This window comes from Mus pahari, chromosome 4 (assembly GCF_900095145.1).
Source record: "Mus pahari chromosome 4, PAHARI_EIJ_v1.1, whole genome shotgun sequence".
Lineage (NCBI taxonomy): Eukaryota > Metazoa > Chordata > Mammalia > Rodentia > Muridae > Mus > Mus pahari.
In genome coordinates this window covers 64,650,889-64,676,446 of record NC_034593.1, presented here as the reverse complement: position 1 = coordinate 64,676,446, position 25,558 = coordinate 64,650,889, and the positions used below count along the sequence as shown (strand labels likewise).

The 25,558-nt window shown below is 32.1% G+C and overlaps 1 protein-coding gene across 1 annotated transcript in view; it reads left to right on the top strand.

Moving 5' to 3' along the window:
- The window catches only part of Si (sucrase-isomaltase), a 69,000-nt gene that overhangs the window by 10,799 nt on the left and 32,643 nt on the right, over window positions 1-25,558 (top strand). Inside the window, exons 7-22 of the mRNA XM_021196304.1 lie at window positions 503-674; window positions 3,526-3,625; window positions 4,199-4,311; window positions 5,029-5,154; window positions 6,884-7,015; window positions 7,103-7,222; window positions 9,121-9,234; window positions 9,953-10,037; window positions 11,554-11,671; window positions 13,332-13,503; window positions 16,102-16,218; window positions 18,209-18,363; window positions 19,677-19,761; window positions 20,746-20,802; window positions 22,403-22,527; window positions 23,949-24,037. Coding sequence (XP_021051963.1) covers window positions 503-674; window positions 3,526-3,625; window positions 4,199-4,311; window positions 5,029-5,154; window positions 6,884-7,015; window positions 7,103-7,222; window positions 9,121-9,234; window positions 9,953-10,037; window positions 11,554-11,671; window positions 13,332-13,503; window positions 16,102-16,218; window positions 18,209-18,363; window positions 19,677-19,761; window positions 20,746-20,802; window positions 22,403-22,527; window positions 23,949-24,037 — 1,880 coding nt within the window. The remainder of the gene's footprint in view (window positions 1-502; window positions 675-3,525; window positions 3,626-4,198; window positions 4,312-5,028; window positions 5,155-6,883; window positions 7,016-7,102; window positions 7,223-9,120; window positions 9,235-9,952; window positions 10,038-11,553; window positions 11,672-13,331; window positions 13,504-16,101; window positions 16,219-18,208; window positions 18,364-19,676; window positions 19,762-20,745; window positions 20,803-22,402; window positions 22,528-23,948; window positions 24,038-25,558) is intronic.

The window sequence follows — 25,558 nt, the reverse complement described above, 5'->3', positions numbered from 1 at the left end:
TTTTCAAGAGTTTTGCATGATACTTTTATTGTTTTGGGAAACACTGATTTTTGAAATTAATTTTAGAGTTAATGGAAACCAGTTTAAACCTGAGTCTGCAGAATATGATGTATAATTTTTGAATCACAATTTTATTTATTTATCTTATTTATCTATTTATTTATTATGTTGTACCTGTTAAGATGAACGATATTGGTAGGTATAGTCTGAGCCTGAAAAGGACAAGAGGGTGTAAGATGCCTATGAAAACCTTTATTGATGAAAACAGAGATCTGTTGATACCATAAACAAGTTCTGTCTGTGTGACAATTTGTACTTCTCCCATTCACGACTGCAGCACCTAAGAATTCGAATATTCTGGATAATGTCAATATTAAACTAAAATAAGAGAGAGTTGTGTTTATACATTTATACATATGCCTTTCTTTCTTTCTTTCTTTCTTTCTTTCTTTCTTTCTTTCTTTCTTTCTTTCTTTCTTTCTTTCTTTCTTTTTATGCTCAGGTTTGATACCAGTATTGGTCCTCTGGTGTACTCAAACCAATATTTGCAGATTTCAACAAGACTGCCAAGTGCATATATTTATGGCTTTGGGGAACATATTCACAAGCGATTTCGTCATGACTTATACTGGAAAACATGGCCAATCTTTACTCGAGATGAGATTCCTGGTGATGTACGATATTATTTTGGCATTATAAAGTAAATAATCACACTGAAGAAGTTGATACAATCAATTTTACTTGACATTACTTTTGTGAGAATGTTAATAAAATTATCTATACAACAGAAACACCTACCCTAGGATTGTTTCTAGTTTTTTTAAAATAAAAATTGTCTAGAAAATTCTTAACTTTATTATAGCATTTTCAAATATAATTTGTTTGGGTTGATCCTCCCACACCTTTATAGAACCCTCTTATTCTTCTGTACCCCAACTTGTACCTTCTGACGCCCCATAACCTCTTAACTTTCTCTGTTTTATATGTTGTGTTACTGCTTTCCCTTTTCAACATCAATCCTCTACCCATCATGTTCATTTTTCTGATTGCATGACCTGTAACACGAGTGAAGGAAAAAAACAAAGAGAGAGGGTGTAAGTTTACAGCCAGGTCTCAGATCTGAGAGGGAACATTGGGACAAGTGGCATTTGTCTTTCTGAGTCTAGATTATCTAATTTATTACAGTATTCTCCAGCCCCACTTATATTCTTAAAAAAATCACTTTTCTTTAAAACGGAATAAATTGTGTTGTGCATATTTATTACATTTTTGTTATTCATTATTTAGTTTTTGGGCATCTAGTCTGATCCTTTTCCTTGCTATTGAGAGAAGAGTAACAGTAAGTCTGGATGTGAAGATCTCTTTGGTAGGATATGGAACCCTTTGGGTATATGCCCAGAAGTGGTATATATCATGAATATGCTAACTTCTTTTTGATCTTTATTGAGGAAGTCCCATACTGACTTCCATGATGGCTGTTTACACTACCAAGTTCAGTGAGTGAGGTTCCTATATCTACACATCCTCATCTGAGGTTTCAGCCATTTTTTTTTTATTTTTCTTTTTAAAAAATACTTATTTTATTTTTATGTGTATATCTTTTGCATGCGCCTGTGGATGTGTACCATGTGCATGCCTGATAGGTGCAGAGGTCTGAAGAGTTCATGGTTCCCCCTAAAACTGGAGTTACTAATATTTCTGAGCTTTCATGTGGGGGATAGAGTTCAGGAACTCTGCAAGTGACTCAAGTGCTCTCACTGCTGAGCCAACACTCCAGCTCGCATTTGTTTTCCTAGAGATAACCAATCTTATTTGGAAGAAATGGAATCTAACATATAATTTAATTTTTGTTTTCCAAGTGAATAAGGATATTTAATACATTTTAAGATAATTACCAATCTTTTGTGTTTCCTCTTGCCAGAGCCACCTATTTAATTATCTCAGTTACTATCAGATTAATTCCCTGGTTATCTTCTGATTCTTTATTTATTCTAGTTATTAACTACCCTATCTGAAATATAGCTGGAAAGTATTTTCTCCAGTTCTTAAGACTATCGCTTTGTTGTTTTAATTATTTTTGCACTGAAGATATTAATTTCACTTTAAGAACTGGTTCAGAATTGTATTCTCTGTGCCTAACTCTTGAAATATTTTTTTTCTGATTTTTTTTCTACTAATTTTAGCATTCCTTCAACCTGTTTGACTCAATTTATGTGAATTTTATTCAGAAAAGATATATGGATCTAATTCACTTTAATGAATTCACCTGACAGAAAAATCTTAACATCTCTTGTTTTTTGTCAGTACTTGAATATGTATCTGAAAATAGTGACTGTTTGCCATATATATATATATATATATATATATATGATATTTTAATAAATTTTATTAGATATTTTCTTTATTTACATTTCAAATGCTATCCTGAAAGTTCCCTATTGCTTTTTGTTTTTGTATTTTATTATTCTATGTTTTGCTCTCTTGTGGTTAAAGCTTGGTGGAATAATTCCAAATAGCAATCTGTCCATAGGCTGAGATATCTGTCTTCTTTTAGTCACAGTCACTTCAGTTTTGCCCAGTTTTGGATGTTCTACAGTATACAATCACTTTAGACATTCAGTTCTTGAAAGGTTTTTTGTTGTTGTTGTTGTTGTTGTTTTGTTTTGTTTTGTAAATACTATATCTCCACATAATACGGTATATAGAAGTACATGTTACGTATTGCAACACTTCATGCAAGGATCATAGTCACATTTATTTACTTTTGTGAAGATTTGTTTCTTGTATTCATGTGAAATTCATAAGATTAAAAGATAAACCACTAAAGTTATTTTTACTTATTATTTAGTTATCTTTAGTATTTTTGAAAACCAATGCTAACACTATTGTTTCACCAAATGAGTAAGTGGATAGTTGATACAAAATGACAGATAAATTTTAGCACTTCTTGTTTCAGTGTTAACAGCATTGCCATCTGAAGTAAACACCAGGCTGAAAGTGTTTTCTTTCTGTCTCTCCATCCAGGCTCTTCTTATGTTTCTGTCTAAAACCAGTTAAAAAGTCTTACATTTCCACTTGCGTGAGCTGTTTCGGATTTGCCTGGGTTATGTCATGTTCTCATCTGTTCTTAGAAAACAAAATCTAAGATAGACATTGTTCTTGGTCCTATGGGAAAAAAATGTGTGTGTGTGTGTGTGTGTGTGTGTGTGTGTGTGTGTGTGTTAAAATCAGCACAGCTTATTCAGATATATTTAATTGTAAAAAAACAAAGAGAAGCAAGCAACATATTAACACATGTCAATGTCTCTTTTGCTAATATAAAATTATTAACTAAAGTACATTATATTATTTTTGTATCTTTTATGTGACATACAATAAGGGGAAATAGTATAGATCTATAGAAGGGTAAATTACAAAAGCAATTGAATTGGTAAAATCCATTTTAGCAAATATCTTCATTTTGGTTTAAAACATCTTTACTTTATATTCAGTTATATATTTAAAATTTGAAACTTCACCTTCCAGAATAATCATAATCTCTATGGGCATCAGACATTCTTCATGGGCATTGAAGATAACTCTGGCAAGTCCTATGGTGTTTTTCTTATGAACAGCAATGCAATGGGCAAGTACAATTTATTTGATAATATGCTTGTATGAAATTTGCATATACGTTATATAAAACTGGAATATAAGTACATTTCTTATTCTAGGCATAGATATTTGATGCCACACACACAAGAAAATCCATCCGATTTTGTAAACAATGGCATAGTGTGAAATTATTATTGGAAGATTTCAAAGTTACATTTTAGTTGTGAGTGTTTTTATTTGGGAATGTATACGTAGTGTAGTGACACATAATTAATCTTAAGCTGCAATAAGCAATTACGATATGGTTTTAGCAAGATATTTGTTCTTATTAGGAATCTGAAACTTGTGCTTTGCTATAAGATTTTCGGAGAAGTCATGCCAATTTTGTAAAAGGGCATCTTGGCAATCCTTCATAAATCTTATAAGTGGCAGCCTTCCGTATTTCTACCAAGATATCTCTATTGTCAATAGCTTACTTATTAATAATTGAGTATTATACACTGACATGGCTAACAAGATTTTCTTTAAACATGTTTCACAACTGTTTTATCATTGAAAACATTTTACAGATTATGTATATTTGTTTCCTATTTTTACTTTGTAGAGGTTTTCATCCAGCCAACACCAATAATTACTTACAGAGTTACTGGTGGCATATTAGACTTTTATATATTCCTTGGAGACACACCAGAACAAGTTGTTCAACAATACCAGGAGGTTGGTTTCAGGATGAATTTGTAAATTATTTCCCACAATAATTTACTTTAAGAAATCATTAAATAATGTGTTACACCTATGGGACTTCCTATCTACATGTATTTTACTTATCAAAATTTGATGAGTTGATATTTATTATTCCTCTGTACAATGACATTTACATATATGTAAATGTATATTTTTATTTAGATTAATTTTATGACTAGATCACTGAGCTCAGAATTCACTCATTGGAGCTGTTACATACTAAACCTTTAGTTATGATTGTTTTTGATTTAATGAAGTAAATGTGTATATATAATTTGGGAAAATAGAAATACCCAATAAAAATGTGGATCATCTATAAATTTAATCAAAATGGGCTATGAAAATATTGTTCCTCTTGTGTTATAATTTCCTTTACTATAAGTCTATTCTTGTCTTTAATTTTTCATGATAGACAAGTATATTTTTGAAACTGTTATTTTCCTGAATGTTTCTTTATCACAAAACACTCAAATATGTGGTATAGAACATAAACTTAGTAAGTGTTTTGATAAGTATTTATAAGAAAATTCTTGCAGATTTGGCATAAATAGAATTTAGATATGATTCTGATCTTACAATATTTAGTTAAATGTGTGCTAGAGGTGTAGTAGAGTAAAAAGCACATCAATATTAATGATTCTAAAGACATTTCTCTTTGTTGAAACTAATTAACTGTCCATTCATCTCAAGCTCATTGGACGACCAGCAATGCCAGCATATTGGAACCTTGGCTTTCAACTGAGTCGCTGGAATTACAAGTCTTTAGATAAAGTGAAAGAAGTAGTAAGAAGAAACCGGGAAGCTGGCATCCCATATGTAAGAAGAGTGGAGGGTGTTAGGGATTGGGGGATTGTTGGGCAAACATGGTCACATACAAGGAAATGACTCAAAGTGTCATGATACATGGATACATAAAGTATGTTGGATCGATAGTCTATAATATTTATACTTATAAAACTGATTTAATGGTAAATTTAGTTAATATCCATATTTGATGTCTGTAAGTTGGTTAAGTTTGTGTGCTTTCTTCTTTTTTTTTTTTTTGAGACTATATTTACATCACTTTTAGCTTTCCTTTCCATCCTCCAGACCCTCCAATTTCTTGTTTTTAAAAAATTAATGACTTCTTTTTTATTAATTGGTCAAAATATCCTCTTGAAGAACTTATCAGAAGTTGTGTTAGTAAAAAACTTTTGTTATTATATATTTCCTTTTAAATTTTGAGAATTCATACATGAGTGCTATATTTAATAATTTACACTCTCCCTCTCAGTACCTCAAATTCTGTGTTCACACCACAAGTTCTGTGTTCACACCACAAGTTCTTAAATTCATAATCACTTATTTAATTACTATTAATTCACACACACACACACACACACACACACACACATACACACACACACACACACACATCTTGCCTAGCACATTTGAAGGTGCCTGGATCTGTTTAGGGTTTACCATTTAGGATTAAGTAACCTATTCCAGGACATAATCTTGGAGTAAACCGATTCTCCCTCTAGTAACAGCCATTCATTTCCAGGAAAGTGCTTCTAGAACTGGGACATTGTGCGATTTCTTCCTCCATGCTGATCCATCAACTGGGACAGTTATTGGACAGCTGACATTTAGGCAAACATCTTGTTAAGAATTTGTGTTGCCACTTTCTGTCACATAGAGTGACACTATGTCACAGCAAATGTCCTGGTCCTCTGGCACTTACAATCTTCCTGTCCACTCTTCTGTAACACTTCATTGAGTCTGTAGGAATAGCATTGTAGGTGTATAACCTGGGTTAAGGACACCATGATCAGTTCTATGCATTTATGTGGTTTTGCCAGTTGTGCATTGCTGTTAAGGTCTCTATTGGCTGCAAAAGAAAAAAAAAGTTCCTTTGATTGAGAGTGAAAGCTGCACTTATCTGTGGGTATAATGAATACACTAGGAAATTAGACATGTTGGGAAAAATATCAGTAGTAGGGAACAAATACATGTTTGTAAACAAATAGCATTGTTTTTAAAATAATACAGCTATCACACACATACACACAAACACACACACACACACACACTTGAATAAATGTAACCAATGAGATATGTCAATGGATTGCCCATTAAGAATTTAACATTTAAAAATGGAATAATCTAGTGCTAGTAGAGTAGTTCTGTAATAGAGCATTCCTTAGATTTTAGCTTTCATAACAAGCAATGAAAAATGAAACAAAATAAGCAAACAATATGAAGGAATGAAAGTAAATAATTTGATAAGCAATTCTACTTTTTCATTTCATAAACTGTAAGTTAGCTTATGACTCTTTCTTGAAACAATGTCTGTCTCTGTTGCTCAGGCTGATTTGCATTTTGAAACTCTCCTACTTCCCTCCAAATAGTGAGATTAAATTACTTTAGCATGCTTTCCAAGGAGTACCTTGAATACAGTGTTAACTTGATCACTCTCTGCATAAAACAAAGGCTTGTGTTTAAATACTGAGGCTACTAGTAAACTCTTTCTACTCACACTGAAACCAACTTTGCTAATTTTCAGGATGCACAAGTCACTGATATTGACTACATGGAAGACAAAAAGGACTTTACTTATGATGAAGTGGCATTTAAAGGACTTCCTGAATTTGCTCAGGATTTACATAACCATGGACAAAAATATATCATCATCCTGGTAAAGATAATTTGTGTAATAAGACATTTTTATTATTATGTATTTGTAAATTAACATATTGCCTACAGAATATTATTTCTTTATTAGGACCCTGCAATCTCTATAAATAAGCGTGCAAATGGTACCGAATATCAAACATATGTGAGGGGGAATGAGCAAAATGTTTGGGTGAAAGAGTCAGATGGAACCACATCACTTATAGGAGAGGTAAGTCCTCACATTCATTAAATTCATTGGGCTCTGACTTTCTATTTTGCAAATAGTGTTGGTGTAAATGTCGTGTGTGTGCGTGAGTGTGTGTGTGTGTGTGTGTGTGTGTGTGTGTGTGTGTGTATGTTTGTGTGTGTATGTTTATGTGCCTTGCCTTTTGGCTTTGATTTGTAATTTTGCAAGGAAACTGGTAAAATGAAACACTGTAACATATCATTTAAACTAAATTATCAAAATAGAATCCAATAAATTTCATATACTTTTTAAATTCCTGTGAAAATCTTCAATGTTTATATAAAGAAATTAATGTAAAACATTTGTAAATCAAGTAACTACAAACTACACACTTAGTTTTATGACTTACATTGAAAACTCAAAATAATGTGTAGTTACTGAAATTGTTGCAAGGAAGAAAACTGAAAAATCTAAAATTGGATTAAAAATTCAAAGATCACAGAGTTAATTATGAGTAGATATCTTTGCATATTTACATATTTACATAAGCCTATAAGTCATTGCGTGTATGTAGGGTCAGAGAATAACTTGGCTGTCAGTTCTTGCTTTTCACCTTGTTTGACACACAGTCCCATATTTCCTGATGCATTTGTAAGCCAAGCTGTTCCAGGAGTATCATGGGATGTTTCTGTATCTTCCCCTCCTTCCTTAGGAGACCTGAGGTTTCAGAATGGCTACGGTTCTGGGAAACTGAATGCAAATCTTATGTGACAAAGGTTTAACTGATGGAGGCACCTTCCCAGCCCTTTATGTATAAGTTTGTACAGAATAAATGTTAATAGTTGCATAGCCATACCCTGTGGCAAAAGCAAATACCCACTAGACACATCACGTTGGTAATTCACTGCTGTGTTTAAAAACAAACAAACAAATAAAAAACCCTAAATAAAACTGTGAGGAAATAAAAAAATGTAAATATGTATTTATTAAACCATTATTTATAACAATGACAAATATTGTATCTATCCTTACTGTAGTTTACCACCTTAAAATTTCCAAGACAGCATTTTCTCCTGTGATAATAATCTCTACCAGACCCATACAAGCCCCTGATATTTCACAGACTATGTTCTCTGGACGCTTGTCACTGTGATCCTGGCCAGATCAAAAGATAATAAAGAGTGTTTATCTGGTTTTAAAGCTATGTAAACTTGTCATAATTAATTAGAAGTAAATTCTGCCTGCCTGTGAATACTGTTATTTGAGGAATACATAAAGAAATCATAGTCTGATATTGCATGCATAACAAAGAGGCAATATAATATATCTCATCTGTGATACAATAGGATCAGATCTTTGCTACCTTGAGTTTCAATCCTGCTGACCAGCTATTGGGAATATGACCTTGAACATCCCATTTAATCTTTCTGTGTGTCATTTGTATCACTTTGTAGGACAAATTTAAATAGTCTACCTTATTTACAAAATGAAAACAAAAATATTTGCCTCCCAAAGTTCTAGTATATCATGACATTATAAAAATATTTAGAACACTTAGACAATATTTAGCAAGTATTGCCATAATAATGAAACTTCTTTCTTGAAGTTTTGAAGGTAGATGTGTTTGTAAATGTAATAATAGTTGTTTTATTAATGAAACTGAGATATATTACTTTGGATAATTGAGTATCTACAAGGATACTCAGAAAAACTTTTAATTTTACTTCATATGACAACCTTATCTCCTTTTTCTTTTTTTCTAATTACTCAATATTTCTTCATATTTACTTCAACTGTTTTCATATGCACATGAGTCTCACATCTCCTGAAGTACATTACAGATTTAATAGTTTGAAATATTATTAACTACATGTATTTGAAATACTACTGAATTAAAAAACATTTATTCATTTTTCCATGTGAATAATCTATTTATCTAGGTATGGCCAGGATTAACAGTATACCCAGATTTTACTAATCCCAGAACCTGGGAGTGGTGGGCAAATGAATGCAATCTTTTCCATCAGCAAGTGGAATATGATGGACTCTGGATTGTAAGTAACTATTGTAAACAAGTGGTTTTATTTGGTGAGCAGAAAATGTTATGTCCATAAACACCCCCCACACACACACACACTATAGAGTATATTCTAAGTGAAATTTAAATATTTTCTATCACTTACTAGCACATGTAAACACAATACATGTGGAAGAAAGGAACAAACAGTGATGTAGATTAAGTGAATATTGCTATAAGCCATATGCTCAGAGCATGATAGACACTAGAAAACTGTTTGCCACCATCAAAGATGTATAATTAATGGCTATGCTGAAAATGGTTCTTAGTAAATTACAGTGAGAAGGCAGACACAACTCTAAAAAATGTTTATTAAATGTGAAGATGTAGTTTTCATAGATTTACAATTCTGTAAAATGAGAGGTGTTTACAACACTTACAATCATTAATCATTCACTCAAGTCTAAAGTACCTGTCCTAGTATGTGTTTATACATACATATACATATATGACGTTAATTTTTTCCTCTGCATATTATTTTGTACATTTTCTTTATGTATTATTTATTTCTATATGAATAAATGCTTATGTTAATGGACACATATACCTGTGTGCATATATATGTATACATATATATCAGATATATAGATCACATCCAGGATTAAAACAATTTCAATAATGACTTATTTTTAAATAGCATAGGAAATCTGTTATTCACAATTTAAAATTTTTGCAATGTATCCTTTTCTATTTAGGACATGAATGAAGTTTCCAGCTTTATTCAAGGTTCTCTGAAAGGATGTGCTCTCGATTTACTGAATTACCCTCCTTTTACTCCCGGTAAATTTCATTTGCTTTCCTGAATACCCAATGCTGAGCCAAAATTTTTGTTAACTAATAAACTTTAAGGTATATTTATAAATCACAAATTTTGCTCTACTTTTTAATCCTAAACTTAATGATTTTTCTTTCTTCTTTGCCAAATATAATACCCCTATTGTTGCGTTAATGCACCACTTATTTGTTTGTGTTCTATACATGTATAATCTTTTCATGCTCATATATGAGATGCTGAAGGTATTCTCTATCAATCAATACAATATCTTTTATTTCATTTTTGTGTGTGCTGTTTGTGTATGCATATAATTGCATGAGTGTACATGACCTCATGTCAAACTAGATGTTAATTTTTCCTCTTCTTATTATTTTGTAAATTTTAATTCTTTATGTTGTATCTATATCTATACCAGTATATGATTATGTTCATGGACATATTTACTTGTGCCAATTCACGGAACCCTGAAGAAAACTTTTGTTTTCTCTATCACCCTCTCTTTATTCCACTAAAGTAGGTTTTCTCCCTGAAATCGGCACTCATATTTTCTTAGCATAACATAACGATTCTTGTTCTGATTCACAGAATTTTAGAACTGCCCTGTATGTCCATCATGCTATATGGGTGCTGGGATTTAAATTCTGGTGCTTAGGTTTTCACAAGAGAGGCCCCTTGGTCTTGCAAACTTTATATGCCCCAGTACAGGGGAACGCCAGGGCCAAGAAGTGGGAGTGGGTTGGTAGGGGAGCAGGGCGGGGGAAGGGTATAGGGAACTTTCTGGATAGCATTTGAAATGTAAATAAAGAAAATATCTAATAAAAATTATTACTAATTATTGAGTAAGCAACCTTACTCAAAACTCATTTTTGAATACAAGGCTTTTTCCTTAAAGCTAGAGTGTGTTGATTGACTAAATGAGATAGAGAAGGTATGGGCGATATAGACAGACAGACTGACAAGAGAGTTCTGGGACCCACCTGTCTATATCTCCCAGGGCTAGGATGACAAGTGGTCACCACCATGTGAGCCTTTCGTGTGGGTTCTGGAGATCTGAACTCATGTCTTTATGCTTGTGTGCCTCAGCTTTCCTTACTGAGCCATCTCACCAGCTCCTAAGCATCATCACATTTAAATCAATTAGTGTGCTAGAAATGATGAAAATTAGTATTTGGATAAATGCTGCACAGCATCAATGTGTAAATTACAATGCACCTATTAATCACTATTCCCCATAGAATTATGTATTATTAAAAAAATAAAGTATCATTTAATTAAATACAACACTCTACATGTAATACAATTAATGTGTAATGGGTTTATACTTATTGTAGCTAAAAATCATTGTCCAGTCTCAACAGAAATGAAATGCAGGAACCTTATGCATATTGTTTAACTAAATGTGGTCTTTTGTGAGGTTTGTTTTGTTTTGTTTTGATTAGGTTTGTAGAACACACTATAAAAACAGAAACAAATGTTGTGATAAAATATATCACAAAATATCGTGCTATTATTTTCTCTAAGGTATTCTTGACAAAATCATGTATTCCAAAACTCTTTGCATGGATGCTGTGCAGCACTGGGGGAAACAGTATGATGTACACAGCCTGTATGGATACAGCATGGCTATAGCCACAGAGAAGTAAGTCAAACTTCATGCAGAAACTCAATAACTCACTATGTTTTTTTTACACATGTGCTTCTGGAAGTTAGAAATTAGATAGAATGTTGCAAGAATGAAGTAAATACCTAATAAAAATTTGGAAAATAAAAAAATAAGAAGAAGAATAAAAGGAAAATATTTTCAAGTTAAAAATCCCATGGCATTAAATTATCTTTCTCTTTTACTAATATTGATGTTATTAATATTAATAAGTTATCGAGAAGAATAAAACATGTGTGTTTAGCAAAGATTTACTTATTCCGTCGAGGACTTTCTTTGAAAATTTTGTTTTCCTATTTTCTATGGAAAAGTAAAATATAGTTGTTTTTATCAATCATGAAATTCCCAACTGGCTTAAAATAGTGATGCAGTAACTGCTCTTTATCCTTCAAAAATACATGTTTCAACTAAAATTTAGTTTCTAATTCATAGAGCACAATAGAATAAGGAACATGGAACAAAACAGAAGCAGGTATATAGCACATACTGAGTTTCAGTTCTTTTGCTAGTGTTCTGTAAGCTTCTAGAGAGCAGTAACTGATAACACACAGACCTCATTATCTTTTTAATCATTTTCGTTTTTTATTGAGTTTTTTAAATACTTTGATGAGCTTTCTTTATCTATGTTTAAAGGAATGTTAACCATTTATGACAATTTTATCGTATATATGGAGTTAGTGACCTAACAATAATTTCAGAAATATTTTTCTGGTAAACAAATCTCTGTTGATATAAGCTTATTCTTTTTTATATATTTTTTTAACATTCTCTTTAAGTATATATTCAAGTGTTAATAATTTGCTGGTGCTAAATTACACAATGCACCAAAACTATAGTATATCATCTTTATAAAGTTGTTACCTCTAATTGTTTAAGCCCTTATGTAATAATAATAATAATAACAATAATAATAACAATAACAATCATGGAAAAACAGGCTATAAATTTGAAAGTGAAGGACAAAGGATGGTTTGGAGGGAGCACTCTTGGTATAGGCTGGAGGGAGAAAGGGAGGAAGAAAAGAATTATAATACTATTCTATTTAATAATATCTAAAAATAAATAAATAAGGCATGAATGAAATGTGGATCATTACATTTTTAATTAGGTAAATTATCAGATAAAACCCAGCATATCTTATGGCTCAATATAAAACAGCTTATGCTATGAAAAAGGCATGTGAGAATCCCAATTTTTTACAGAGGGAGCCTCATTGACTTCATATTTTGAAGTACACCTGGGTTTTTGTAGTTTGTTTGTTTATTTTTCTGATGAATTCCCTTGAATGGAAAATTACCATTAATGAATAGGCACTGATAGGGGATAGAAAAATAGTAGACTATTAGAAACTATTAGAAAATGTTCAAATGTTTCTCAGCTAATTGTCAGTGTACATATTACACTTTCAGTTTAGTAATTAATAGGTGAAATTATTCAAACTTTAATCTTTTTCAAAGATATTTGTTTTATATGCTTGATCAGAATATATTGGTAGCTAAATGCAAAATAGATGTTAAAATTTCACATAATTTTTGAAATATTGCCTTGTGTCAGAGAAAGGAAACTGGCATTTTTTAAATCAACGTGTTCCATTTTACTTTTAGGAAGTAGTCATTTTTTAACTTGGTTATATTTATAGAGCTGTGGAAAAAGTTTTTCCTAATAAGAGAAGCTTCATCCTTACCCGGTCAACATTTGCTGGTTCAGGACGCCATGCTTCTCATTGGCTCGGAGACAACACAGCCTCCTGGGAGCAGATGGAATGGTCCATCACTGGAATGCTGGAGTTCGGCATGTTTGGCATGCCTTTGGTAAGATGGTTTACTACTAGTGAAGAGCAGGGGCAGAGCAATGATTCAAACTCTTAAGGTAGAGAAAATGTAATACATTTGAAATATGGAATATGAAAAGCCTGATAATAATTTAAAAAAATCGTATAAAACCCAGAGTCAAAATTATAGAAACCCATCACAAAATATTTGAAATGAATTTATAATGAGTATTAAGTTTTCTAGCATATACATTAATAAAGTGAACCCCTAAAATAAAAAGAAACAGAATTACTTACACATATGATAGTTGGAAGGTTAAAAAAATATTTCAGTATGATATATATAAATAAATTCACCCAATAGCAAGCTAAATTTCAGAAAGGGAAGGAAAATCAATTTATGGATTAAGGCTAGTAATTTACAATTCTTAATCAAAGTTTGTATAGTTTAAACCATATGGAAAAGTTGTAGTCATAAATGGTAAATAAATGAAAAAAAATTTTAAAAAAGCAGGTGGACATGGTGGGCATGTTTGCAATCTCAGCATTAAAGAAGCTATGGTCATGATCAGACTGGATTTCTGAGTATTACATATGAGAACAAACTGGACTACATAGCAAGACCTTTGTCTTCAAAAGTAAAAATACATGAAATAAAATAAAATGAAGTAAATAAATATAGACAAAGTAAAAGAAAAGACAAAGACACAAATGGTTTTAAATCTGAAAATAGGAAAAGAAAAGTAATTAACCTAAAATGTATAATAATAAATTATTTCAACAAAACAAAGTGAAATATAACCAAATATGTGAAGTGATTATTGAAAAGTTGCACAAATATAGGATTTGAATTAAAATACTCTCTTTTTTTCCAATTTTTAATTAGGTATTTACTTCAGTTACATTTCAAATGTTATCTCAAAAGTCCCCTATATCCTCCCCCACCTGCTTCCCTACACACCCAGAAAATAAATACTGATAATAAAAATATAAGAATTTTTATTATTTTCTCCATTTACATTTCAAATGCTATCCCCAAAGCCCCCTATGCCCTCTCCCTGCCCAAGAATTTTTTTGAAATATTTTACTTACCTTTTTAATATATGTCACTGTATTTTCCTCTTATTTATCTGCCCCTGCTCTCATTCATCTTTCTTGACCTCAATCTTTTACTATTTGAAAACATTGTATCTGTCTATAATGTCTTTTGGTCAAATCTCTCCATGCCTTTATCTCTGTTTCCTCCTCGATTTTCCACAACTTTTCCAACCCAATATCATGTGCTAATTTTAAAACATACTGAGTCCCCTTATGCACCCAGTATGTACATTGGTATAGGGCAATTTATAGACGCGTATAGAGCCTCTCAGTGGTAATATTCCGGAAGAAAATTGGCTCTTCCTCTAAAGCATTTACTATCAATAGCACCTCAGCCAGGGGTGGAGCCTCACTGGTCACTCACTATGCATGCTGGGACTTTGGTTCCTAAAGTCAACCTTGCTTGTCACTTTTCTCATCTGAACATGACAGATATCTTCCAGTACCTACATTCTTTGTTCTCTTTCTTTTCTACCTGTAAGACTTGCAATTCAAGTTCAAATTCATTGCTCGTGGTTTCACCCTGCCACTTAAAGAAATGGGAAATAACACATTGTATATTGTCTGTGAGTTTTCAAGTATACACACACACACACACACACACACACACACACACACAACTTTTATATATAACTATTATAAAAGAGACACAGGCTCATGTATATGTACACATGCATATGTACACATACCTTCTAAGTGATCCACATCTTTGCAAATATCTAAAGAAACTTATCAAATATTTAGATGAGTGATTAATTACACATTTAACAAAACAATATAAGACATTGCTATTTCTCACATAGTCTGTAAAAAATAAACTGCCAGGTAGATAAAAATTTTGTGATTAAAGTTTAATTATTGTATAAGAAAATAATGTAAGAAGATAATTCCTGACATGTAAGAAAAATCATGTTTCAAAATGCAATGAACACAATTTACAGAGCAATGCTATGTAAATTGGATTAAAAAAATTAATCATTTAGCTAATTGAAAGCTATCTTAAAGATTAAAAGTACTAAACATCCAGCATCTGGGAAATGATGGTTTCAGTTTATACATCCTAAATCATTAATATTGAATTTAAAATATCTAGTGTAAATCTATAGAAAACAAGACTAGAATATTGTATACAATGTGTCTGACAAGAAATAGTCAATGAGAAAACCTCATATATTCAAAAACTTCAAAAGGATTTATTCTAAACAGAAAGAGAGAAATCAAAGCTAACTATTGGTGAGAAATGCTTTATGCAAACCTCTGATAAGAAAAAGTCTGGTCAGCAAAAAGCATTTTGCAATTCACAATAGGAACATTCTGGGTGAGTAAAGTGAGGAAAGGAAGGCAATGGAGAGCAGAGAATAATAATAATGTAGGTAGATAGAAAGAAGGCGCAAACATGGAGATTAAATCATTTTAGGGGATGTGTATAAAGACAAAAATGCAAGAAGACCAGGAACAATGTTCATTAACTGGTGCATAAAATAGGATGTCCTAGGTAAATTAGAAGGGCTACACTGATACGCACAACCCTGTCCTTTAGGTAGGGGCGGACATCTGTGGATTTTTGGCTAACACCACAGAAGAACTCTGCAGAAGATGGATGCAACTGGGAGCCTTTTATCCATTTTCTAGAAACCACAATGCTGATGGCTATGCAGTAAGTGACACTTGTTCCTTCCTTGTTTGTTTTGAAACCAACATAACTGTATTTTTAAGCAATGTACTTCCATCTGTATACTTAAGGTAAGATCTAAAATATATAACATGTTTTATAAATATATTTTTGAAATTATATTTTATGTATAAAATGGACACATGAGGAAGTTACAAAATGAAATGTATCCATATTTTTATCGTGGATTTTAACTGTGTTTCAGTTTATTTTATAACAAAATATAACTTTCTTTTTTATTAGATATTTTCTTCATTTACATTTCAAATGCTCTCCCCTTTCCAAGTCTCCTCTCGAAAGTCCCCTATACCACCACCACCCCACCTTGTTCCCCAACCCACCCACTCCCACTTCCTGGCCCTGGCATTCCCCTGTACTAGGGCATATAATCTTAGCAAGACCAAGGGCCTCTCCTCCTGTTGATGGCCGACTAGGCCATCCTCTGCTACATATGCAAATAGAGACAAAAGCTCGGGGGGGGGGGGCACTGGTTAGTTTTTATGCAAGATTCTTAGCTGTTTTTATAAAAGAAAAAATGATTCAAGTTAATATGATTTGAGTCCAAAGACATTTTGGTATGATTCATAAGAGTTCAATGAACATGCCAGTAAACTCAAAACTAACTTTTAAAGCACTAGTCTGAACTGGTAGGAATAGTTGTACTGGGTAATACAGCTCTTCTTAACTGAAATCTGCATGCTGTGAGCTATCATAGACATGGTTTTTAAGAGAGCATAGTAATATCCTTTTAAACATGTGAGTCAGTTAAGAACATGATGATCAAGACAGTTTTCAGTGTTTATAAGTTACTCTCATAAAAACCTCAGTTCCATTGAGACATGTCAACTGCAGAGCTCACATTGTGAGGAACTTCAGAGAACACAGCCAAAAGGGGCACAAAGGAGATTCTGAGGAGTCCAATTTCATAGAAGAGAGTTATACAAATATTCTGCACTCATTTTGAGGTTTCTAAAATGGAAATGGTATGCCAGAATGAGTATTGTACTGCTTAGTCAGTAGAATGCATGTGGTAGATACCAGAGTGGCTATAAGCCAACAGAGTAGTGAGACTTAGCGTCAACCCACTGTTGGGCCTCTGGAAGCTGATGGAACATGCTTGGAGACCTGGCAGGTGACCTGGCAGGGAGAATCATCCCACAGCTGGATCCCAACAGGCTCTGACAGGTCATTGGGAAAGATGTTAAGTGTACAAGACCACTAGAAGAGCCTTGAATCTCCAGAATCAGCCATAGCAGCCCCACTGTATATTCTGTGTCTGGGATTAATAAATAGAAACTGTGATTTCACTGTAAATTTAAGGAGGAGGCTCAGTAAATTCTATAACCCTCTAGCAAACTGTGTTATTAAGCTTGGCACTGGGAAGAAGTTGTCTCCTAGTTAGATCTTCTGTGAAACTTTAAAGCTGAAGTTTGCTAACTGGTCAGGAAACATTTTTCCTTGGTTTTCTGGACCCTTACACTGCTTCTGTTTCTTCGGAGGTCAATGACTATGCACAGGAAAGAATTCTCAAGCACACCCAGGCCTGTGCTTGAATGGGTGACATCTAGATTATTGGCCACAATGTGCCATGTAGCTGAGCACAAATTCAGGTAGAGGCATGCTGCTGTAACTGGAAAGGACCTCAGATTATTTGGCAAACGTTTTGAGAACATAAAATTGGAAACAGTCTAAAGAAAACTAAGAGTCTGAAAGAATATCTGGCTATTTTTCACCTTTTTAAAACTATATTTAAGTGAGAAGCATATCCTTTAAAATAGAGATTAATTAAAATATAACTTAGGATACAAAGCCTAAAACACTCAGGCATAAAAAGGTTATATTCGGGACAATTTTAAAATTTTTCATAGAAGAGTTCAAATTTAAACAATTTGCTTTAAACAATGATGAGAATAGTTTAATTTTAATGTTTATTTACATATTCTCTACTTATTTTTATTTCTTTGCTATCGTATAGGAACAGGATCCTGCTGTTTTTGGACCCAACTCTCTTTTGGTGAACACATCGAGGCACTACCTAACCATCCGCTATACTTTGCTTCCCTTCCTCTACACTCTGTTCTATAGAGCCCACGCATTTGGTGAGACAGTTGCAAGACCATTTCTTCATGAGTGAGTATTGAGAATTATAAGTAAGAGTTATATTGTAAGGTATTAGAAAGCTGTTTCAGAGGGATCTCAGTCTGGAAACAACAGGACTTGGTTTCTAACATCAAGAACCCATGCAAAAAAGCCAGACATAGCTACTTTTGAATTTAACTGCAGTGTTAAGGAGATCAGAGGGAGGTGGGTCCCAAGAACTATTTGATATGCCAATCTGGCTTCGTCTAAATAATGAGCTACTAGTGCAGTGTGATACCTTGAACAAGGCAATGAAGCAAAGACAAAACAGAGGAAATCAACTTCTCTGGTCTCTACATGTGATAATGCATATGTCAACTTGTTCAATTTTGTACAATGGATACACCACACAATACATTATACACATGTATACACACACACACACACACACACACACACACACACACACCAGATACACATAGTATCCAAAAATATATCATACATTCATATCAAATACATACATCATATCACAATTATTCAACCCCCACATGTAATATATGTATATATGTACATATATATATATATATATATATATATATATATATATATACACACACACACACACACAAACATAGATATCATACCACACACACAGAAATAGTGACCACAAGTATATTAAGACATGTAATAAACACTAATAGTAACAAAACAAGATACAAAGTAAATATAAGATTATTATTTTTCTAGTTGAATGAAGTTTTAGGATATGTATATTGGTTGTACTAAATGAAATTAACCCTCTGGTGCACAAGATTAGGCCATGAGTGAGAGGACTTATCAGAAAGTACAGATAAAATATATTAGTAAGAAAGATTGAAAATGTAACAATTGCATATTATTATATCAATAGTGTGATGTAGTTATAAAATTATACATTGTGAACTTGTATTTATGTTATGAACCAACGGGAAGTTTTTAGGAAATGGCCTAATGTTTCTTTTAAATACATATTAGTTTTTTAGTGAAAAAGTTTGAAAGTGGTTAATGAAATAATTCTGGGGATTTATGAACCTGCCTTACAAGAAAATAATAAACAACAAACTGCTTGTATCAATTGTATACTTTGGGTATTACTTTTTTAAGTATGAAAATAACTCATGCCTGCCATTCCCTGCTCTCCTTTATTCCCTTCCTTCCCCTATGTCTGTCTGTTCTCATGTAAGCCATATGAACTACATTAGAATTATTGCTGCAGGATGACGTTAAATTTAAAATAAGTATTTTAGGAAAGAACTGATGAGTTAAGCAAGTTACCTCCACTTGTTTTTCAATATTATATATTAAATATTCTAATTGTTTTAAAGGTTTTATGAAGACCCAAACAGCTGGATTGAGGACACCCAGTTCCTATGGGGCTCTGCACTGCTTATCACTCCTGTTTTGAGACCAGTAGGTCTTACCTATGTATTATATTGATTGCTAAAGACAATTTTGTGTAGCCAAATCTATAAATACCTTTTGGAACCTGGATAACCCTTATTGCTCAAGGAACTGCTTCAAGTTCACAATCTCTCAATGAAATTTAAAATTCCAAAGAAATTTGATATTTAATAAAGTTTTTTCATGCTAGCAGCCAACTATTGGTCTGAGCACAGGGTCCCCAATGGAAGAGTTAGAGAAAGAACTGAAGGAGCTGAAGGGGTTTGCAATCATAGCAAGAACAACAAAATCAACCAACCAGACCCCCCAAAGCTCCAGGGACTAAACCACCAACCAAAGAATACACATGTTGGAACCTATGGCTCCAGCCTCGTATGTAGCAGAGGATGGCCTTGTTAGGTATCAATGGGAGGAGAGGCCCTTGGTCCTATGAAGGCTCTGTGCCCCTGTGTAGGGGAATGCCAGGGTGGGGAGGCAGGGGGTATGTGGGTGGGTAGGGGAGCATCCTCATAGAAGCAGGAAGATGAGGAATGGGATTTTCCTGTGGGTAACCTGAAAAGGGGATAACCTTTAAAATGTAAATAAAAAAAATTCAGCAAAAGAAAAGAATACATATATATATATATATAAAACAAACAAGAGAAGTGAAAATGTGTCTCTTGTTTCTAAACTCCAGTGTCCATGTATCTATGTAGAAATGGTCATTTTTGCATCACAATAAGCAAGTGGTTTATAGCAATAAAGTACATATATGAATTATAATTGCCAACTAAATAGAAGTTTCTTTGCCACTTAAGTATGGATTTTATTTTATAATGTAACATTTATAATTCAGACCTACTGGTGTAAAATAACAGAGAAGCATTTTTTCTCCTAAGAAATGGAAAATCTAAAGCAATACTTGACAAACTTCTTTCATAAGAATTGAGATTTCATAAATATGTTTAATATCATATTAATTTTGTATATTTACACTGATTTTCTTTAATTTAGGGAGTAAGCTACGTGAGCGCATATATTCCTGATGCTACCTGGTATGATTATGAAACAGTAAGTAACATATATGAATATCTAAATCTACATCTCTATCTCTATCTCTATCTCTATCTCTATCTATATATACTGTACACACAGTATATGAATGCTGGAAACTTCTGAAGTTATTACACTGTTGGAGAGCTTTCTAAAATTTGGTACACTATTAGACTTCATTACACTTGAACCAGATTTTTAATATGAAGTCATATATTAGCACCCACATATATTTTTGATTTAAATGGAATTAATGAAGTATTTTAGAAAGAAGTGGAAACATTTAATTCTTTGCTCATAATTTCCATTTCTCTTTTTGTCAGAAAGGTATACATGTTTTTAAATAAAAACAATCACTTTGAACATTTTTCATGGCCAACTAGAACAGTCAACATGATCGTATGTATTTTGAAATTCGTGCTAGTAACACCACTTCAGATTCAGATTATCTTTAAAGTAGCTACAGTTTTTAAACTTACTGTATTTCACTTTTACTAGGACTGGTTGTGTGGGACTTTTGTTTGAAAGAATATTTGAAAAGAGTTCTTAAGGCAAGCAAAATTTATTTGTGTATATCATTTTTTCTGTTATTTACTTCTTTATTATTTTAATTATATATATTTATGATGTGATATGGTAACTTTATGAAAGCATATGATATGTACTGAACAAGTAAGTTGATACTTGTATTTCAAGCATTTGATATGATGTTTGGATTGACACATCAAGAATGTGCATATATATGAGTTCAATGTAATGTTTCATTGCATGTGTCTGTATTATACTGGCTAAATGAATGTATTTACAATTTTTATTCCCTTATTAAATCCCTTGATTTTTTAAAATTTCCTTTGAGCTTTCCTCATTAATAATAATTCTTGCTATAAAATGGAAAAAATCATAATGCTGATCCTCCATTTTGTACGATAGTTATACTTCTCTGGTATAGAAAGAAATAGTACAATTTATCGCATCTTCCATCAAATTGTGTTTTGGTATCTCCTACAGAATCTCTCTTTATTTTAATTTCTGAAAAAAAGATAGAAATTTCTCCAGTATTTATTGATAAACTTGCCTTATGATTCAATTATGTTACTTTGTAATGTACACGTGACAGTGGTGGGAAAGTTTTATAATTATATACTCATATGTTTATAGCTGTACTATACTTATAACAATATATCAAAGCAAGATGAATATATAACAGTTGAACAATGTATAAAGAAAATGTGATTTGCATATTAAAATAGTGAAATAGTGTCATCTGCTGTAGAGTGGGTAGGAGTAGAGAGCATTCTGTTAAACAAGGAGCCATGCTGAAGTTGAATACTACACATTCTTTCCATAATGCAGATAGCATTATGAATAAAAATGGTATAAAATAAATGTACAATTTTTAACTATTATAGGACAAGAAAATACTTATCTATATCCTATATTATATTTTAGAATAAAATGAACTTATTTTCCTATGCACAGAAATCTGAATGAATTATTTTCATCGCATAGAAATAAATTAACAAATAATAATAAATAAAATGTATCAATCAGAATCACGATAAAGCCAATTTAAAATATGTATTAACAATAAAAATAATATTTATTCTTTAACTATTAGGGTGAAAAAAGGCCATGGAGAAAACAAAGGATTGACATGTACCTTCCAGAAGATAAAATAGGATTACATCTTAGAGGAGGTTATATTATCCCTATTCAGCAACCTGATGTAACAACAACAGCAAGGTAAAATGAAGGAATATTGCCTATTCACACATGTTCATAATGCTTTGTGTTCTATGAGGTATTCTTGTTGCTTGGAGTAAAAATCTCAATGTGTGGAGGGACTTACAGTTTTAGAAATTTATATCCTAAGAATAACAGTGACTGGCTCTATTTTCTGAAAATGTTTATTGAGGAAATACTAGTGAGTACATCAGTTTGTGTTAGCAGGCACATAATTTGATTTTTCAGAATTGATTACTTGTAAAACCATTCCATAAATATGCTCTTAAAAATTACTCATCATGCAGATCTCTTTGAACAATGGAATCAAACTTTGATTATTGTGGTGTAAGTAATATATTTTGTGTAAAATTGTTGATAGGACCCTACACCATCAGAGGTGTTATCATATGTTGATGAAGCATGAAAATGTGTAATTAACCTCACAAATCATTTCCATGACATCTCATTGTAACCCATCCCTGAATGTAGTCATAACAGTAACTCAAGCAGAGTTGGAACCTGGAGGGAGGAGCTGATGCAAGAGAACATGGAGGGGTGCTGCTTACTTGCTTGGTCCTCATGGCTTCCTTATCCTAGTTTCTTATAGGACCCGGGTTCTTATAAAACCAGCCCAGGTATGGCAAGACCCACCATAGGCAGGGCCATCCCCACCAATCATTAATTAAGAAAATGCTCTACAGGCTTGCCTACAGTCAGATGGTATGGAGGCACTTTCTCAAAAGGGGTCCCTTCCTCTTGACACTAACCTCTGCTGAGTTGACTAAACTTAGTTAGCACATCTGGATTTTCATATCAGTTGGAGGCCTAATACGTTTCCATTTAAATGTAAACGAAGAAAATATCTAATAAAAAAAGGGGGAAAAGGTTATATTGGTTGAAATGGACATTCTTATTTAGTAAGTAAGTTAGTTTTATAACTCATTTGTGTGTATCCATGCCTGCTTGCATGTTTGTATGTGTTCAATATGTATGCAGTGCCCACAGAAGGCAGAAGAGGTTGTAATATTCCTGATAATGAAGTTACAGATAGTTTTGATTCATGAGATGTCAGTACTCGTAACCAAATTTGGATCCTCACAAGTAGCATGAGTGTTTTTAACATTAATCAATCTACACAGCACTCCAAGCTGGACATTCTTCAGACACATTTAACTCTTTGGTTTTAATGAGAATGTTATAGAATTTAAAATTTGCAGATGTAATATCCTTCAATGACTAAATAATACCACAGATTTACAATATGTCTTAAAGTGTATAAAATTCGTCTTTACTGATTTAAGTATATTTACATTGAAAACTAGGAATACAAAAGTTTTGATAATACACAACAAAAAGCTTAAATTGAAATGTATTTATTACGTTATAAATTGATAACAAAATAAATTTTAATTGTATACAAACCACATTTTACTTTGTAGCCGAAAGAATCCTCTAGGCCTTATTGTTGCATTAGATGATAACCAGGCAGCAAAAGGAGACTTCTTCTGGGATGATGGTGAAACTAAAGGCAAGTTTCAATGAATACATGCTTAATTATCCATTCTGATAACAGTATTTTAGCTCTATTCATACAAGTTCCATTCATCATGGTTTTTATAGTACTTTATTAAATTTGAATTGTGTAGATGATTACCATATCAACTTTGTAATTGGTGTGTTGTGAAATATCTTTGACAAATGCATGTGATTTTATGGTAAATTAATATTTTAAGTTGATATAATTTGTCAAAATTTCAAGTGTTGGGATTATTCATGTTTTTAAATGTTCTGGAGCATTAATTGTAATCTTTAAACATAACATTTTATTAATGAAAGAAAAAAACAAATCAATGCTCTTAGCTGTAGTTAATGTCAGTATCAAATTATTTGAGCAAAAGAAATACCTTTTCAGGCTGTAGAGATGGCTCAGAGGTTCAGAGCACTGACTGCTCTTCCAGAGGTCCTGAGTTCAATTCCCAGCACCCAAATAGTTACTAATAACTATCTATAATGAGACCTGGTACCCTCTTCTGATGTTCAGGCAGACTACTGTATAGAGAATTAATAAATAAATTTCAAAAAAAGAAAAGAAATTTCTTCTCCATTATTCAGAATCCTTTAGTTTATATTTTGAGAATTTAGTACAACTAGAAACAAACTAAATTATTAATAAAATAGCTATGAGCCATTTTATTATGCTATGTGAATCATGAATATTAATTTTATGTTTTTAGATTTAATTAATCATCTAATTTTTTCTTAACATGTTTAATTCATTTATTTTAATATGGTACACTTAGGTAATAATAGTTTCATATAAGTGTTATCATATAGTTTCTATTTGAACTCATTAAATCTCTTTAAATTTTATTATGTTTACTTTTCTTCAAAATTTGGTCCTAATCTTCAGTTTCCTTATAAAGATGGCTTAGGAATGTTTTAGTAAACACGTGATACAGATATCATTGTTTTGTTACATTTCTTTAAGAATTAGATTCATTACAGGTTCAATTTAATTTTAGAATACCTCTATATTCTTTCCCTTTCCCAAAATTATTAAAAATGATTAATAAAGAGAAATGAAATAAGACTGTACTATGTCATTTCTTCATAGAAAAAATATATAATTTCATAGGTAAAACCTATGCATCAATATTGCATGAAATAGTAAATTATAACAATACGTTGATACTTGTGAGTGCTTTATTAGTGAAGACAGGGTCCTATATATCTCAAACTGGGTGAAATTCTGACATTCCTGTCTTTGCCTTTACAAAACTGAAATTACATGCTTGGGCAAATACACCTGACTAGAATAAATTATGTTTCCTTTTGAATCTCTAGTCTATTTTTCTATTCATTGAAAAATTAAACCAGATAATATATTTAATATGTCTGTTAACAAGGAAATACAACATCAAAAATACTATCTTATAATTTGAAAAATACATAGCTGTATTTTTTGTTATTATAATTTAACAATAATTATAATATACAATTATAATTATAACATTTCTTTTGCCTTCCTGCCATGTAACCCTTCTTGTTC